Source organism: Vanessa cardui, chromosome 20 (assembly GCF_905220365.1).
Source record: "Vanessa cardui chromosome 20, ilVanCard2.1, whole genome shotgun sequence".
Classification (NCBI taxonomy): domain Eukaryota; kingdom Metazoa; phylum Arthropoda; class Insecta; order Lepidoptera; family Nymphalidae; genus Vanessa; species Vanessa cardui.
The window spans coordinates 7621763-7641274 of record NC_061142.1 but is presented as its reverse complement, the minus strand read 5'-3'; the positions used below and the strand labels follow the sequence as shown (position 1 = coordinate 7641274).

At 31.3% G+C, this 19512-nt stretch overlaps 2 protein-coding genes across 3 annotated transcripts in view; one reads left to right on the top strand and one right to left on the bottom strand.

The window, feature by feature from the left end:
* The window catches only part of LOC124538215 (transcription factor IIIB 90 kDa subunit), a 33292-nt gene that overhangs the window by 12330 nt on the left and 1450 nt on the right, over positions 1 to 19512 (bottom strand). The gene's annotated exons all lie outside the window — the stretch shown is intronic.
* LOC124538213 (BTB/POZ domain-containing protein 6-B) lies at positions 6412 to 18956 on the top strand. 2 transcript variants are annotated; one of them, XM_047115189.1, is made up of 7 exons: positions 6412 to 6699; positions 12451 to 12623; positions 16367 to 16648; positions 16738 to 16885; positions 16971 to 17187; positions 17731 to 18096; positions 18187 to 18956. In XM_047115189.1, exons 1-7 carry the CDS (start codon positions 6593 to 6595, stop codon positions 18679 to 18681), a joined length of 1788 nt encoding a protein of 595 aa, XP_046971145.1. In that variant the 5' UTR covers positions 6412 to 6592; the 3' UTR covers positions 18682 to 18956. The 2 variants fall into 2 exon arrangements, with proteins under 2 accessions (XP_046971145.1, XP_046971146.1); XM_047115190.1 differs by lacking the exons at positions 6412 to 6699; positions 12451 to 12623 and adding an exon at positions 15896 to 16176.

Genomic DNA, 19512 nt, shown 5'->3' with positions numbered 1-19512 from the left:
CTCTCCTTAATGAAAGAGGAGGCCTTATCTCAGCAGTGAGAAATGTACAGGTTGTTACTTTACTTTTTATGTACCTTTTGCAGGCGTTGTTAAGTAAAATAAATGAAAAAAAAATCAAACATATCATAATATCTTCACGGCTCATATACCGCATTACAGCAAACATTTTTTTTATTGCATTTAATATAAAATCGGTCATGTCTTTTCAATTATTTGCACATTAAAAAGCCTTCGCGTACACACACTAACGGCAATCTTAACTACTTTCTTTTTATAATTTATTAGTGGCCGAATAGCATTATGTATGCAGCTAATAGTTTTGCTAATAAAAAAAAAACTACACTGAAAACTTGACCAAGCAAAGACGTTTGCTAACGAGGAAAGAAACCACAGTGCGAAACTAATTAGCACGTAGCAGTAATTATCACGCTTCAAAATACGTAGTAAAAATTTAAATACCTTATGATTATTTTTTAATATCTATATTACAGATAAAATAATTTATGAAATTAATGGGGATTTTGTTGTATCAACACACAAATAAGAAAATCTCTTTATTTAAATGAAATAAAACTGGTAATATTATGCTTTGACTATTACAAGTATCCACTATCATCAATTGTTAAAAAAAATTAGTAGACAACATATACATATATATATCCGCCAAATTATTATATTTTATATCAGAATGATATAATCAGATAGTCAGAAATCTGATTTAATATCAGAATATCTCATTGTTATAGATTGAGCTTTAATTGAACATAGTTTTATATAACAACATTTTATTTTAATCAATAAGCATTCGCGATTAATATAAATCAACGTTCATAACATTAGTTTACAACCCATAATTAATAATTACGTAACAAAGAATCCAAAAACAGTTGTATTTTGAAATCGTTTCACACGGTACAAAGCGACAAAATCTTTCTTTAAACGCCGGAAAATAAAACCCAAACCCTACTATTACACCTTCACCTTAAGTATAATGAAGGATGTCATATATCAAAAAGGTTTTAACCAACGATTCGTTTTAGTAAAATAATCGATTCATCTACATCGACTATTTCAATATTTACTTTTCCATGTTTTCTTATAATATACTTGATCGTAAATAATGAGAAAAACCTGTTTCTGTTTAGAGATCAGTCCCAGTTAAATGGATGAAATAAATCCTACGTTTTTCTGACATTTCGAATCACATATTTCACGCTAAATGTTATACGCGATGTAATTACACTTTTCAAACCATACACAACACAATCATAAACAATTACAATAAAAAGGGTGATTCTATTAGTTACTTTGTAAACTATAACAATAAACAAAAGGTCGTAGAACTGAAGTTACGAAAACAACGTTATAAAAAATAATCCACTCGGTGGAAGAATTCATAATTATCAGTGTGGCGAATCAGTTGCATAAGGACCTTTCACTAATATTTTGCGAGAGTTTTTATTACAAACTGATCATTATTTATTAACATATCAAGGCGATTCTACAAAACAAGGAAAAGAAAACAATAAAAACATATTTATAGCGATTATTAAATAATAATATTAATATTAAATATAACATGTAATATGTTATACAGTTTAAACCCAATTTATAGGAAATATACGTACTCTACTAATCTGGTAGAGTTGAAGTAGGTATAAGCTCAGAATAAGAATTTATGTAAAAAAATACACGACTTAAACCTCTATATACTTTAATCAGAGGTTAAAGTTGCTGTCGTTGCTTGGCCCTTGGAGTGGTGGTGCCTCATTGCCTCACCTCGCCCCATTGCCTCCACTGGTGACAGGAGGGCTGGTTCGTTTTTTGCCCAGAGGATCGAAATTGAGATTCAACAGGGAAATGCTGCTAGCATTCTTGCCACTATTCCACGCGGTCAAGATTTATACAGTAACTAGTTTTAATTCATATTTGTATACATTTAAGCATTAAAAAACTTAAAATAAAAGATTAATGAAATCGTTATAAATAGAAGAAGTCTATAGTGGATACTATAATATAACAATGTATATTAGACGATAGTAAAACATCACATAAAATCAGATTTCACCATCTACCAAGAAATTTCTGAGCAATTCCAATCGAAACCATTATTTAACACAAGAAAAATAAATAAAAACATATATCACAAGATAATTTGCTATTAAAACGTGTCACTTAATCTTTATCTTTGAAGCATATTCGCAATAAAACCATGAACCATGTGTTTGATACTAACGTCAAAGGTCGACGGTAAAAATTGCATAATTACCAGCATAAATTAATTGCCTGATCACCTGTCTATTTGACAAGTCGTTAAGAAGATAATATTAAAAATATAGCTGTGTAGTCTCCACACTTGAGAATGACTTGCACTTGACCACAATCATATTTGATTATTATGGATGTGTCGATGTGGTTTAGGATAAAACACGTCATGTTTAATTATGTACAGTCGGGGTAAGAAAAGGTTCGTCACCTTAAGATCTATTTTCGTGTGCTCAGTATGAGCGATAATCTGCTTTACCGATTGAAAATGACATATTGCGTCGCAAGGATTTGATGTTTAGATTCAAAAGGTACTAAGAGTTTAAGACTTGATAAAGAAATGAATTTGAAAACTGACGAAGTGTTTCTTATTCTGACTGTACCTATAATAATATTTATGATTGGATATAGGTACTCCACAATAATGGTTGGAATTTGTTAATAATTTTCATAAAAGTATCATAGATTCCAGTAAACGTGTGTTCCAATGGAAGTACCAAAAATTATTCAGTATCCGGTACCAAAAAGTATCCAGTATATTGTGCACTATTAAGAGTTTTGATTAATATATCTTTATCTATAATACAACACTATTACACTTAACTACTTATTCCCACTTAAACGGCACTTCCTAAATTCCGTTAGCAGTTTCATCGTCGTTCAAAACGCCATTTCTTCGGATCCATAGTGAATATCATAGATTGATCAAGCTCTCGACCAATAATATCGCGTCAATTTCCTGTCAAATTTTGTTTATACGGCTTTCCTCCTTTTATAGTTTGAACATATGTAAAAAGATGTATATTAATACTTTTAATACAAAAACTTTTATACCTGCGTTGTTTCAGTCATCCTATCCTTGGAATAAATGGAATAATTATAAATAGACAACTCTAATCTTGAATAGGTTAAAATCTCCGGTATTTCATTTTGGATTCGTGAAATATGGCGTTTTTAAACGTAGGCGAAGTTGCTCCCGGAACTTTAGAAATAAAATTAGATAGGTTAAATGCCGTGAAGTGGAATAGTGTTGTGTTATAAATACATATTTATCAATAAAAAACAATTTGTTGTGCAGAATGTTGCAGAACTATTTACAAATCGCATCGAATATGTTAATCTAAGGCTTGTTTATCTTATTCCTTCTGATATTCGAATATATAATTATAATCAATGAGTATCTTCAACAACAAAATGTGTTAATTAAAAGTATGTACAGGTATAAGTAAAACTGTTTGATTTTTTATTTCTGTGTTATCCTTGATACCCTGTTACTTTTTTTATTAAGCTCCTTTGACTAAAGGTCATCTGTGTGAGAAGGCTTTAGCCACTTTTTGTTATATAATGTAAAGTCGAATAATATTATAAAACGAAATACTACAAATAAAATAAATAGAGTTTATAATTCATAATTTTGATTGAACTTTGATCATGACTATAAACGATTTTCGATTATTTTTATAATGCAAATACATAATAATTATCTTATTTCGTGTGAGTTAATGACCTGGATAATGTATTCAATATAAATAATGTGTGCGCCTTCGATTTAGCAATGGCGGCAAGGTCAAAACACTACACGAATTTACAAATCAATTCATATTCATGATTGATGCAATAATTATATTTATCGTTCGGTATAATACATGTCACGAAACATTATCGTATAATGGTATTTCATTAGCGTTATGTATATACATAAGTAATGTATATAATAGTAATATTGTTCGACAACTACAGTCTAATCAAATTCATGCCATTTTATGTACAGTCATAGTAAGAAAACCTTCGTCAGTTTTCAAATTCATTCCTTTATCAATTCTTAAACTCTTAATACCTTTTGAATCTAAAAATCAAATCACTGCAACCCAATATGTCATTCTCGCTCGGTATAGCAGAATATCGCTCGTACTGAGCACACGAAAATAGATCTTAAGGTGACGAACCTTTTCTTACCCCGACTATACATGTTAATACTCACAATCATATCGACATATAAATATCCGGCTGCAAACATATATCAAGTATCTGTACTAATATTATATATATTCGAGAGTAACTCTATCTGTTACTTCTTCACATTTAAATCGCTGAACGAATTTAGATGTGGTTTTGCTACAGAGATAGTTTGAGTCCCGGAGACATAGACTAATATTTTGATATTTGGAGGGATAAAATGTGGATTTTTTTTTGTATGTTTCGCTATAGATAAGTTTTATAAATTTCGCGCAGCTAGTATTTATATATTTCTGACATTAACTTTAAATAGAATAGTTTATTCTTTTCCGAATTAACATTAACTTATATAATTACTTAGTACTTTTTTAAGACTTAAAAAGTAAGATATATATTTATATATCCAGCCAAAATAGCCCAGTGCTAAACGAGTGCCTCGTTCCTTCTATCTATCAATGCCTTAAAAAGCAGACTATCCTTAATACTAATAAGGAAATTAAAATGAAATTTTATTAATAAATTTTTATTTCATTACATAATTATGTTAACCTAAACCAATATAAAAGTTTAAATTCAGGAATGTAAACCAAATTACCCCATGCAATGTTCGGAGCAGTATCAGCTCTATGACGGTTCTATTGAACGGCGCCGCTTAGCAAATTGGCTAGGCTGTTTTTTAAAAGGTTAATTGAACCAACCAGCTGCGACATACCTAAGCCCCTTATAAAAATAGGAAGCGTTAACTTAGCAATTCGAGATTTTTGACTTAATGTGTGACTACGTATCGATTAAATGCTTTATTATGTAAATATATATTTGGTAGAGTCAAATGGTATAAATATACACCCACACAAATATTCTATCGATAAGAGTTAAATATAGAATACACAGTTTAAAAGTTATATGGTACAAAATTCAAACAGTAAACTCGCATTCGCATCAGTGATAATTTTCACACATAGTCGGAATTGCAAATCAACCGGGAAATGCCGCTGGCATTTTTGCCGTCATTCCACGCGATCATGATTAGTAAAGTGATTAATTATAATCTTGATCTGAATTTAATTTATTTAATTAAGTAATTTGTCACGTTTTCTAAGACAAGACCGTTTATTTTACTTCGCCGATAACGCAGTACAAAACTGATTTTCAATTAAAATACTTATTTTGCCTAAAGACTATGGCCTGTGATTGTAAGAAACGCGTTGCGATATCTCGTAAAAACGCACCGTGAGAAGTGTGTCAATGATGCTGGGTAACTCAATCAACAATGCACAAAAGGTTGGTATATCCGCGATGGGACAGCTTGCAATCACACGCCATGGAAAACCATATATCTTTCAACGGATGACTTTGATAACTTTGGCTTGCTTGCACGTAATTATGTCAGTGATCTATGAGCGTAGTGACCCGTCCTTGGTGCCATAGGAAAGAGGAAGAGATGGCGACACATTCGTAATTTTAATGACAGATAAAAAATCAGTTCTAGTCTCGCTCCGATCCACCTCTGCATATTCATTCCTCTTTACCGGCGGTACTGACGCACTGCGCATACCAAATCGAGCTTGCCGTATATTGTCACTATGACGATATGGGCGTATAAATTAACGACACGAACAATACATTTATATATAGTCAATAATAGTCCTTGATATTTTTGATTTTGCATTAATATTATATGAGTACTATGTCTACATTTATTTATATTCAAACAGCAATTTTTTTTTAAATATAAATAATAAGTCTAAAATTTTTTTTCTTTATTAAACATAAATTTCTTTAATATAAACTTATTAGATTTTAAGTTGTGTAAGCTCGGAATTAAAGTTTATATTTTACGAATATGAAAACATTTTTCAAACAACTAACTTCTTCTTAAACTATAAATCCTTATTTATTATTTCATATAAATAAAAGATTGTATACTAATATTTTTTATTCAACAACTATAGTTTAAGGAAAATCGTACTAAAAGCCTATATTTTTATTGAATCAATATGTGTATTGTACCTTAATAAAAAAAAGTAACAAAGGTCTGACACATATTTCGATAATGGCAAAGAGATCACTATTATAAAAGCTACGTTACGGCACGATAAGAGAGTGACATCATGCACTTTCTCGCTCCACTTCGACGGAGACAGGTGCCCTAACCGACCTTGCGTAAGAACGTTTTTACTCAGCCTCAGGCTCGCTCGCGAGACCGGAGCGTCGTGAACGCACTCAGTCGAGAGCGTATGCGCGCGCGCATTGTACAAAAACTTCGTCGTATCGAACGTTTGCTAGTCAATTATATCTCTAGTCTAACTGTTATTTGTGTAGTGTTGTGAAAGTTTGTAACGGTCATGTCTTTTGGTGGAAATGGAATGAAATGAAGGGAAGAACCACGCGATTACCGAAGATATTACCAGTTATTGCGGGCAAAATATTTTTACGTTGGATTTTTACCAAAGCTGATCTATTGTTCTTCATATATCGGTTCGTTTATATACAAATATTTCACAAAAAAATAGTAATAATAATTACTGAAAATAAGTCAAATGAATGTCTCGTGCAATTATATTTCGGCACGGCTGGTGCAAAAGGTCGTATGTCCAATTTAAATCCGCAAACAACGTATGTCACTACAACTTTTTAAAATTGAACTAAATACTTCAATATTCACGTACATACATCAGTTACTAAAGAAATAATAGAGAAAATAAATTCATATATGTGTTTCAATAATATAACGCTCATAAAAAGGTGTATTGCTATCGTGTAACATACGATTTTTTTCAATAAGATAGCTAGACTTGAGTACGATTTTTATTATACAAACAACATATTTATAAAGCGCTATAATAAAAAACATATATTGAACTTTTAATAATTACATAACATCATCAAATCAGAAACAAAATTTCTAATCCCATTGTACGAGCTTCGAATCCCACGATGTAACTATTGTTTGTTTTCAGTAATTATTTAGTTAATTATATTCGTATCAGAAAAACAAACGGGCAGAAGGCTCGCTGATTATATAACATTTCCGTCCGATGTCCTCACGCCTGCAATGATAGCCGACTCGCATTTTCTTTACATTTTATTTTGATGTATACACTGCCAAACTGATCCCTTCATAGTTACTTCTCAGTCTCCACTTTTGGTATATTGGTAATACAAAAACTATTAATGATTCCATACATTGCGAATGGATCACCAACTTTTGGAACTAAGAGATCTCTTATATGTATCATTCACCTTTCAAACCAGAACAAGTAATACTGACCTATCGCTGTTTGACAGTAGAATATGAAATGAGTGGGAGCTACCCAGACCGGCTCGCATAAGCAAAAACCTGCCCTGACGCCAAGTTGCCAAATTGGAATTCTATAACGGAGAGCATTGATGCTTTTACGAATATAAAGTAATAAAAATGTGCTACACTTGTGTGTCTGGATCTCTCTTAGAAGAATCTATTATCAGAAAACTTTCTATTGAATAAAGTGACATAAACAAATGAAATTCCACACTACTATAGGTTCTTCAGGCCAAGGCTCGTCGTCTTCTTGCGTTCCACTAAAATCAGGTGGAATTTCTGATACAAATAATAAAACAAACAAATTTATTCACACAAATAAGTACTAGTAATATTACTCCGTAATTTACTATAATTAATTTTGATAAGGCTTAATAATATATGACTAATAAATGATCACTATGACTTAACAGTAAAATATAGATAATGATTCACACTTTTTGGTTAAGATGTTTACAAATAATACACATACTTGATAATACTCATGAGATTAACTTTCGTACTGTAGATTCTCTCGAAGAGTCATCAGGAAAATTATTAAAAAATAAATATATACGGCATGAAAATCGACGTATACCTACTACTACTTCTACTTTCAAACTATTTTATCATTTATTTAATATAAGCTTTTATAAAGAGATTCAATATCAGGAACAACTACAATCCCTTAAAAACGGATTGCTTTGATTAACAGATGACGATTCAATCCCACATAAATTGACAAAATGATCTTATAGAGTAACTGTATTTCATTCTTTCGTAAATACCTAATATATACTGGATTATATATATTTGTCATATGCTTACACTCAACTCTTTTTTTATCCCATCCGATCATAAAAGTGAGAGACTTGTTTATCTCTACTTATATGTGCGCTTACACTTATGCACTATACTCGTAACTCGTAGGTACTGCTCATCCGTTTAAATCATCATTTATATTTGAAACTGGCGTGAATGATACAAATTTAACGTGGGTGAGAGGATCGCACTGAGAGGATCAGTCCTGTACAGATAAAATAACACAAAACCTCATCTAGAAATGACTTAGGCCATAAAATAGTTAGCAAATATAAAACATATTAATGAAGTTCTATGTAAATTCGATTTTTCATTATAATACAGTATGATTATGTATTAGACTTAATTATAAAAAAAAAGTGGTTGACCTTTTTTGGTCAAATTTTGTATTGTAATATAATACGAATAGATTTAAATAGTTCTATTTTACTTTATGTTAGAAAAATATAACGTAACATACAATTTACTATTATTATACTAGGATTTTATTATATTATTTTAAAAACGTAGTCTAATATACATACAAATTATAAGAACTGCATGCGTGTAACTATTTTTCTTCGAGACAACAAAATTAATAATAGAATTAAATTATTGTAAAGATGATAACTAGACTTCCTTTTTGTAAATAATTAAATAAGTTTCAATTGCATGTGATAAAGTAATTCAGTCGTTGTTTTACATAACCAAATATAACATACTAAGACAATATTGAGGTTTCTAAAATAAGAATAATTCCCTAAACCTTAAGCTAGGTTAACACCTGGCTAAATTCACTGAATTTAGACATTGTCATGATTATTTATCAGTCTAAACTCTTTTACTAAATTTTCACTAAAAGTAAATATGAACATATTGTAACCTTGTTTTAAATTTGCTTGTAGTATACATGTAGTATAAGGAATAATCTCGGGAACTAAAGATGTCATTTAAAAAGAAAAAGTGTTTTCAGTGTTTTTGTGTGTAGAAACCTACATTATTTCTGAGTGCTATAGTAGTTAATAAATTGTTCTTTATATTAATTGATAACTTGGATCAGTAAAGAACAGATTATAATGAAAAACCCTGAATACATGTGCCATATGCTGCAGCGCCATAAACGTATAATAATTTAAGGTGAATGTGTACAAGTTTTTTTTAGCAAAGAGTTCTCATACTTTCACCTCCTTACGATACTGGCAAAACTTTTTTAAATGTTAATTCATACAGTTTAAAAAGTTATAATTACACAACTAAACAGATAGATTTTTTTCTGTACAATTAATATTTATTATAAACTTCAAAATAGTAGATATTAATATTTGTTTTTTTATTAATAACATTACCAATCAGTTTGTGGACTCGTAACGTCTGGCAAAATAATAAGGAAAGATATGATCGTATTGATAACTTGTCGTTATATAAAATGGATAACAGGTCTCACGAAAGTCTACATATATACAATGTATTTATCTGTAATTAAGGTTTCGTTGGTCCTGATTGACAATCAATAAATACACTGCTAAAACTACTGAATCTAGAAAGCTGATTTTTTTATAAGTTTTAACTGGTCGCAATGGACAGATAGCTAATTAATTATTAAGCTTGTCTTTTTTGTAATTAATAGCTTATTAATGTTCTAATTTGAATATTAAAATAAACCCTACTGAAATGCTAAATAAAAAACGAATAAAAATTTTAAATAATTTATTTTACACGAATATTTTTTTAGAAGCCCGTAGAAGCCCGTAGCCCCTTTTTCAGGTTTATTTATAATAATCGTGCCAGTATTACCTCGTACCAAAATGAAGAATATTGATTCAGTGTTAATAAAAATTAAATTGGACATCACGGCCAAATTTCGGTAGCCAGGAGGGCGTTTTAATTATTATTAAATAATGACATGTACAGTCTGTACTGTAAATTTGCCCCTTGAGGCGAAGGTCAGGAACATAATCCACGATGATGCTCCAATGCGGGTTGGTGGATTAACATGTGGCACAATTTCGAAATTAGACACATGCAGGTTTCCTCGCGATGTTTTACTTTACCGCCGAGCACGAGATGAATTATAAACACAAATTAAGCGCATGAAAATTCAGTGGCCCAGTGGTGCATTAAAAAATATATGAAATGTGTCTGTAGCGTTCTCGTTCTTAGCGTTTGACGGTCCATCCAGAGATATAAATAATCAAAGCACAGATACTTAAATACACTTGCACGTTATCGTTAAGTGTGTCGATGTGGATTTTCGTAAACACGTATACATGTATCTGTGTCATATCTGGCACGTTATAAGCTGGTCACGCAACGTATTTGTAAATTTAAATCAACATTGAAGGTTACGTGAAAAATTTATGAAAATTCTGTCAAGGTAGCGTAACGAATACTTACTGAAAAGTCTTATCAAGTTTAGGTCATATTATACTGCTATGAACATCTTTTCCATTGTTATGATGATATATTATATTATTAATGTTTAGACATAAATCGCATTCAAGTACTAATTTTATACAACGTGTTACCCCTACACTCCTGCCTATAATTGCATACGATTTTACCAAATGGGACAGAAAGTTATAACAGTAGCGCCTTTTGAACACACCCCGAGTCTTTACAGCCGAGTAAAAGACTCGGGATGTGTTCAAAAGTGAACGGGGCTGGTTTTTAAAAATCAAATCAATAAACAGTAGAACAATGTGCGCTGAACGCTAGGATAGCATTTAGCAGCCCTTGAAGCTATCCCTCAGGGTCAGGGTCAGGCCCAGCGCATCCTTGGTTTGAGTCCCTACCAAACGTATACAGAAGGTAAACATCGAGTATCTTCAGTATATAAAATAGAAGCGACTATCATGACGATAATAACCCTTACATTTGTAAAGTAAAAAAGTAAAGTAACAGCCCGTAAATTTCCCACTGCTAGGTTAAGGCCTCCTGTTCCATTAAGGAGAGGATTTGGAACACTTTCCACCACGCTGTTCCAATGCGGGTTGGTGGAATGCACATGTGGCAAATTTCGAAGAAATTAGACACATGCAGGAGTCCTCACGACGTTTTCCTTCACCGACGAGCACGAGATGAATTATAAACACAAATTAAGCTCATATACATAGTGGTGCTTGCCTGGGTTTGAACTCGCAATCATCGCTTAAGGTACACGCGTTCTAACCACTGGGCCATCTCAGATTGATATTATTGTACGAAAGGCAAGGTGATAGACGTATGGTGCAAATTGTACACTGTCTTTATTAAAAATTGTGTCGATTCTAATGTATTATTATCGAATTTGATAGAGCCCGAAAATAGTTACATCTTATCATGCGTAGAGTTCAATATATCAGAGAACAAACTCAGCACTCAGTCATGTTTTACTTTAGATTGTATCTAATATATATTTAATAGTCAAGCTATTAAAGTCAAAATCAAAAACCTGTATTCAAAATAGAAGTGTTTACACTTTCTTATTGATTGTCGAAAATCTACCACCGGTTCGGAATATAACACCTCAGACCTGAGAAGAACCGGCGAAAGAAACTCAGCGGGATATATATATATATATTTTTAATGTCAATTTACAATATAAAATAATCGATACCTTAACCCTCCTCCAATTAGTGTGTACGAGTTGACATAAAATAATAAATTGTCTGCTATGAGTAGTAGAGACAAATTACTATGAAGGTCTCATAGAAAAAAATTAACGATGACAAATGTACCCAATGGTATTCATGTGTGTAATAAATACATTCACATAACCGAATATAAGGTACTAAACTAATCGGTGGTTTAAAATACTCAATTCTACAATAACAATAAACAAAAGTTCATTTTCGAGTAGGCAACAAGACAACGTGTCATTTTACATGTAATTCAAAATTGATTATCTAATTAATACTCTTTATATTTAACACAATTATAAGAAAACATTCTAACAATACATCGCAATCCATGGTGAGTGAGCCGTATAATAAATAGCACCATAGACAAAGATTTAAGAGCAATGTTATGGACAAGTTTAAGAATAATAATTATAGCACCAAATTCGATACGGCCATAGCTGTATGAGACCGCTCATTTGCATGTTTTCGTAAAATTAAAAAAAAAAATTAAACGAATGTCAACAATGATTGTTTTTTTTTTGTTTTCAGTGTATTTTGGTATGTGTTTAATACCCGGTCATCGATGAATAGCAGTGTAGACTTCTTCGAGAGTCTCATCGACGAGGATGGACGTTTCGCGGAACTTAACTGTCAAGAGCCGTCGCAACGCGGTCAGCGACGACGGACTAATGCAGTACAACGAGTGAGACCCTTGAACCAAGGTATTTTTCATTGGAATTTTTTTTTAATTGTTAATTGCTATTATTTCCTCAAATAAAAACATCTTATTTCAAGACGAATGCGTTATCTGTATCTTTACATAGTTTAAAACAAATTCGCTTACCGCTGTCGTACTATGTATGTACGGTTATAAAGATCTAACCGTACATACATAGTACGACAGCGGTAAGCGAATTTGTTTTATTATTTTAAATAAGCAACGGATTTTGGATTTTAATAGATAGAGCGATTCGAGAGAAAGATGTTTGTATATAATTATATGGACAGTATAGTAAAGGAACGCTGACAATTTATAAAAGTTTCTAATGTGATGTCATAAATAAACAAATCGTGTAGTCTATTTAGTATCAGCATTGCAACCGTACAAAGGCGGGGCAGGTCGCTGGTATATTGATAATAAATGAATATATGTACTTAAAATAGCCCACATTCTTGTTGCTTATCGAAACAGTTAAACAATTGAATTATTGTTGTTTCAAAAACGCTTTATTAAAATCAATTAGAATCTAAGCCGTTATTAGTCTATATTAATATTATAAATGTCAAAGTACCAACTACTATGTCTGTCTGCCTGTCGTTCTTTCACCATCAAGCCAATAAGCCGATTTGATGAAAATTGGTGTGAAACAAACTTGTACTTCAAGAAAGAACATAGGCTACGTGTTTTGACTAACACGTGACAATTAGCCTCTAAAACGCGAACGAAACCTTAACGAACCTGAGCGAACTTAGTATTTTTAAAATTCAATATTAAAAACGATTAAAAATAATAATTTGTATAATTTAAAATTATTTAAATTTGCGATTTTGACTTTTAAATAGTAATTTGAAAGTAAATAATTTAATAGGACAAGAATTTTAACATAAGTTATTATAGCTTTAGAGCTACGTTATGAAACGTTAAAACCTTATACCTTGGGGGAATGGGTTGCGGGATCGTATGGACTGGGATATAAGGTATCCGCACCCCATCCGTGCTGCGGCCCTCCTGTAGTTCGGAGAAGCTCTTCTGAGGAGCGATGGTTTTTCGAATGATCATTATGAACAGATACTCATAATCCGATTAAACTCATACATATTTAACACAATCGGAATAAGTTCGCAATAACGAGAGAAGTATAAAAATCATCCGAGCTGAAAAATTATCGAAACACCCAATTTTACTGACCCGACCTTCTTTTCAATCTAGAAGCCAACAAGACAATCGTACTAATTAATAAATACGAAAGTTGAAATAAATGCATATGTATTACGCAATCACAATTACCAACCCCTCCCCTCACAAGCCGCGTACGGATACAAGTTAGTTATATTACACCATCAACCCAAAGACAATGACGCTGTAAAAAATATTAACTGTTCCTTGCGTCGTCAATGTGCCACCAACCTTGGTAACTAAGATGCTATGTCCCTTGTGCCTGTAGTTACACTGGCGCACTAACCCTTCAAACCGGAACACAACAATAGTACGTACTGTTGTTTAGCGGTAGAATATCTGATGATTGGGAGGTATCTACCCAGGCGAGCTTGCACAAAGCCCTACCACCAAGAATTAAATAAAATATAAAACGCATAATTATAATAGCGTGCGCATTTAAACTTTGAAATTTTCATTTCCATGGGATAAATGCATGATGCTTACAATTCATCATCTCAGATATATATAAAGATACAATCATTGATATCTGAGAAATATGTTATCAATGCATATTAGTTAAGAGTCCAAATCCCGCCTAAATAACAACATACCTACTACATAGACAAATGTACACAAAGACAAATATCAACTCATTACAAAAAGTAACAAAACAATAATATACATTATTATCTATACATATGTATATGTTCTAATAGATTCTAATAGAACAGATATATAAATTGGGCAGAGTATACCATTAGTCCATCCAGGGTATTGGAAGCAGTTCTTCAAAATATTATCGATATGTCGTATTTTATTTAATTCATTTAAAAAATATTTTTTTATGTTGACACATACTTATGTAATAAAAAATACAATAAAATATTTAATAAAAAACTTAAAATAATCGATATCATAGAAATGTAATACAAGTAACATTAAAACTGTTTTTTTACATTTCATATAATATTATATTTATCAATTTATGGAAATAAATATTTTTGAACGCCAATGAAAACTACTGTAAACAAAAAACAAAATAGATAAATGTATCGATAATGGTTCAGAACGCATCACTATATCAAGGACAATGGAAAGCGAAAGAAACTGTAAAAAAATTATGAAATTGTTTATAAATAGCAATTTAACTGCTCATTAACCGGTGATAAAAATCGACATCTGACTGAATATTTATAGACTGTCCTATTTTTACAAATAACGTCAGAATAGTTCGGAATTTTTATTATATACTTAAACAAATATTTTATACAAAAACTTCATACAAGTGCATGAACTGTCACTTGGGAACGTTAATTTCTTCGGATAAACGAGTCATAAACGCTACATTATTTTGTAAGACCAAAACAACCACTATTTAAACATGAATATTGTTCTTCAGGAAAACCGTCGATGTAATCGTTATTTATTCCATTAATGTCTATTTTTTTAACGACAGGAACACTTTAAAATTATTATATAGCCACACTGGGTTACAATTTTCAAATGTCAAATGTGTTACCGATACAAACTATAAAATAAACTCTATTATTTCAAAGATAATACGACGTATGTATCAAGTTTATAAAATTTATATCGAATAATTACGCATTGCGAATTGAAGTCTATAGAAGAGTTCAATAGTTCGTGATAAATAATCGACTAAGCCCGATTAATATAAATAGATAATGATTATACTTCTTTTAATAAGTATTATTTCTGTCAAATCAACTAGTAATTAATGCCTAAAAATAGAGACTTAGTAAAAAACATATTTTTTTAACTAATTATTATAATTGATGGAAATGACAAATAAGAGACTACCATTAAATTCTAATGATATATTATAATAAATATATATGTTCTTATCATTCTCACTCAAGATGTATTTTTTTAATAGTATTTTCTTGGATTTTTTGTTCATATCTCATATTAAATTTAAATTGTTATGTCTGCTTAACATTATTGCGTCATATATTCGAACAAAAGTTTAAACGCGGCGTAAATTATTACATTAGAGATTTTTTTAAAACAGTTCACTTACAAATACAACACAATAAAACTTGTTTATGGAGTTTTACAGTAAAGGACGTATTACAATTTTTGAACGCAGTGACATTTACAAGTATCCCCGGCCCCCGCGAGTCGCGTCCGTCTTGTTTCACTTGTTTGATACCAAAGAGCATATATAAACTTCCTACGGAAGATTTGATACAAGATGGCTGCGCAACGTAAAGAAATAAGATAGATGTGAATATTTTGTAATAATTATTAAAAAAAACGGGTGGGATAGTGCAAAATGTCCAATTTGTGTTCAAGAATAGTTTTAAAACCTGCGAAAAGGTTAACTGAAGGCAGAGACAGTATGTCAGTCGCTCAAACAAATACTTGGATGAATGGTGAGCTACGGAATTTGTAAATATTGATTTATTCCGAGGTCCGTTTTTATTAACTCGTATATTTGTCACGCATTTATTGTTAGAACAGGTTATTTAGCATTGACTGGAGTGGTTTACTTGAGGGTATTTTTAATATACCTGTCGTTTATAAAAAGAGCAATTTTATAATACTTATTATTATTTGTTTCAGCCGAAAACATCAACAATGGAGGTGGTTTATCCCTTTCACCTCCTCATACAATATCTCAACGTGAGACGGGAACTCAAGTTTCCCAATGCTACAGTGGACCTCCTTCCCCATGTGGATCGACAAGTTCAACGCCGTCACCTACTATATCACCAGCACCTCCCCCTGGGACTGCGACGCTTGACCCCAACTGGCAAGCAACCAAGCCCACAGTAAGAGAGAGAAATGCGGCAATGTTTAATAATCAATTAATGGCTGATATCACATTTGTCGTTGGAGGGCTAGGTAAGAATAAGAAATTTTGTAAAAACAAAGAAAATTGTCGCCAGTGTATTTAGTTTTAAACTGTATTTTAAATTATTCTCTTATTTTAGGACACACACAAGTTATACCTGCACATAAGTATGTCCTGGCAACGGGTAGCTCAGTATTTTACGCTATGTTTTATGGTGGTCTAGCAGAATGCAAACAAGAAATAGAAGTACCTGATGTTGAACCCTCAGCATTCCTTACATTACTGAAGTAATTATTTTTTAATAATATGTTATTTATATTATCTTAGTCCTTTAATAAGCATATACATAACAAAAAAACTTTATTCTTTCAGGTATTTATACTGTGATGAAATTCAATTAGAAGCTGATACAGTGCTGTCAACACTATATGTGGCTAAAAAATACATTGTCCCACATCTTGCGAGAGCCTGTGTTAATTATTTGGAAACTAGTCTAACTGCAAAAAATGCCTGTTTGCTGTTAAGCCAATCTCGTTTATTTGAAGAACCAGAACTTATGCAAAGGTGCTGGGAAGTAATTGATGCACAGGTATGTGAGTCGACAGAAAACCTAGCTACTATCCGTCTAGAACCATCATCTTCTTACAGTAGCTTACTCATGGACCTATCTGAATCATCCAGTCGAAATTTCTCAAGTCCAGAAATGAGAGAGATATCAAATGAAAATTTGAACAATTTCATTAAATAATTGTGTTAACTAAGCAGATACAAAATTTTTGTAATACTCAATTTTTGGTTGTGATATAGGGTTAAGATGAAGTGTTTCTTTATTGAGAATTCTTATGATGTCTAATACATTCCAGTATGTATAATGTGCTTCTAGTCAAAAATTCATTCAAATTTTTAGATGTAAATATCAGATTAACTAATGAAACTATTTGGAATATGTAGATTGACTGCAATACATTTTGTGTAGATGTATAATTTTGCATGTTAGTTCGGGACATGTGATATTTGTTTATATTAGTATGATTTTTATATAAATCAGTGTTATGATGTAAATAAAATATTCAACAAATTGTATTGCAGTTTCATTTCAATCCTAAATTTAATTGGTATCTTTTTATTTTAGGCTGAGATGGCTCTTACATCTGAAGGTTTTGTGGACATTGATGTGTCTACTTTAGAATCTGTATTGGCAAGAGAAACTCTCAACTGCAAGGAAATAAATTTATTTGAAGCGGCTTTAGCATGGGCCCATGGTGAATGTCTGAGAAGAGAAATAGATGTTACACCAGCAAATAAAAGAGCTATGCTTGGAAGTGCCATTTATTTGATCAGATTCCCAACCATGACATTGGAAGAATTTGCAAACAGTGCAGCACAATTGGGCATTCTAACACCTCAAGAGACTATTGACATTTTCTTACATTTTACTGCATCAAGTAAACCACAATTGTCTTATCCTGTAAAGGCTAGAGCTGGACTTAAAGCTCAGGTAACTTTAGTAGCTATTTCATATTGCTTTTTTTTGTACTCTGGTATAATTAAATAGACCAATAATATATATATTTTTTATGCATTGCAGATTTGTCACCGATTTCAATCCTGTGCATATAGAAGTAATCAATGGAGATATAGAGGCCGCTGTGACTCAATTCAGTTTTGTGTCGACAAGAGAATATTTGTTGTTGGATTTGGACTTTATGGCTCATCAAATGGTGCTGCTGACTACAATGTCAAAATTGAATTGAAACGGTTAGGAAGAGTATTAGCTGAACATAATACCAAATTCTTTTCTGATGGCTCAAGTAACACTTTCCATGTATACTTTGAAAATCCAATACAAATTGAACCAGAATGCTTTTACACCGCTTCAGCAATACTTGATGGTAGTGAGTTGAGTTACTTTGGACAAGAAGGCTTGAGTGAAGTTTATATGGGAACTGTAACATTCCAATTTCACTGTTCGTCTGAGAGTACAAATGGAACAGGAGTTCAAGGTGGTCAGATACCAGAACTTATATATTATGGTCCAACAGTAAACACAACAATGGCCAATACAAATACCAATGAGGACTGACACTTGAGTAGACTGGGACCGTTTAACTGTTACTCAGTATGATGGTGACACTTGACAAGATGCTATAAAGGTGTTGTAATATTCATAAAGATTAAGTCATTCCCATGTTAAATTATTTTGTTGAATAAAAATCTTGTGTATATTGTTGAAAATGAATAGCAGTTAAGTACCTATGAATGTGATATGGGTGTTGTAAAGCTCTCTAGAAATTTGTAGATGTAGAAAATTAGTAATATTTGCACCAGTTCATTGCAATAAATTAAAATAGCTTCAAACCTTGTTTTATTTGTTCATTTTAAAATGTAAGTAATAAAGGTAATAATACATATTTATCAAATGCCAGTGAAACTAATATGAATATTATAATCACTGTTATTATATGAGTGTATATTATTATTATTTATAGACATTTCAAAAATAAATTAAACTTAAATTACTATTTTGCCTTTACTCCTTGAAACTTTTATATATTTTAGAAATAAATAAATAAAGAAAAATAATATTATTAAATCATCACTATCATCAGTAACTTCAATGTCAGGATAATATATTACAATACCCACAGTAGATTTGGGCTTCGACATTTTTAAAGATTAAATAATTTAATTGTTTCATAGAATAGAAAATTAATCAGTCCTTATAATTTTTCATCATTATTTCATTCTTAATCTGATTCATTATATAGTTTGATTAATTAATGTTAGCAACTACTCAGGTATACATTCTGTTCTTCATTTATTAATAGCACACTAGTATTGTAGTTTTGAGGATTAATATAATTATAAAAATACATCAAATATTTATATATATAATATTGATAAGAATTATAAA

Coding starts and splice junctions, on each gene's coding strand:
- LOC124538213 (XM_047115189.1), top strand. CDS start 6,593: ATGAAGGGAAGAACCACGCGATTACCGAAGATATTACCAGTTATTGCG. Junction 6,700..12,450: donor CTATTGTTCTTCATATATCG/GTTCGTTTATAT, acceptor TTTTGTTTTCAG/TGTATTTTGGTATGTGTTTA. Junction 17,188..17,730: donor GGGAAGTAATTGATGCACAG/GTATGTGAGTCG, acceptor TTTTTATTTTAG/GCTGAGATGGCTCTTACATC.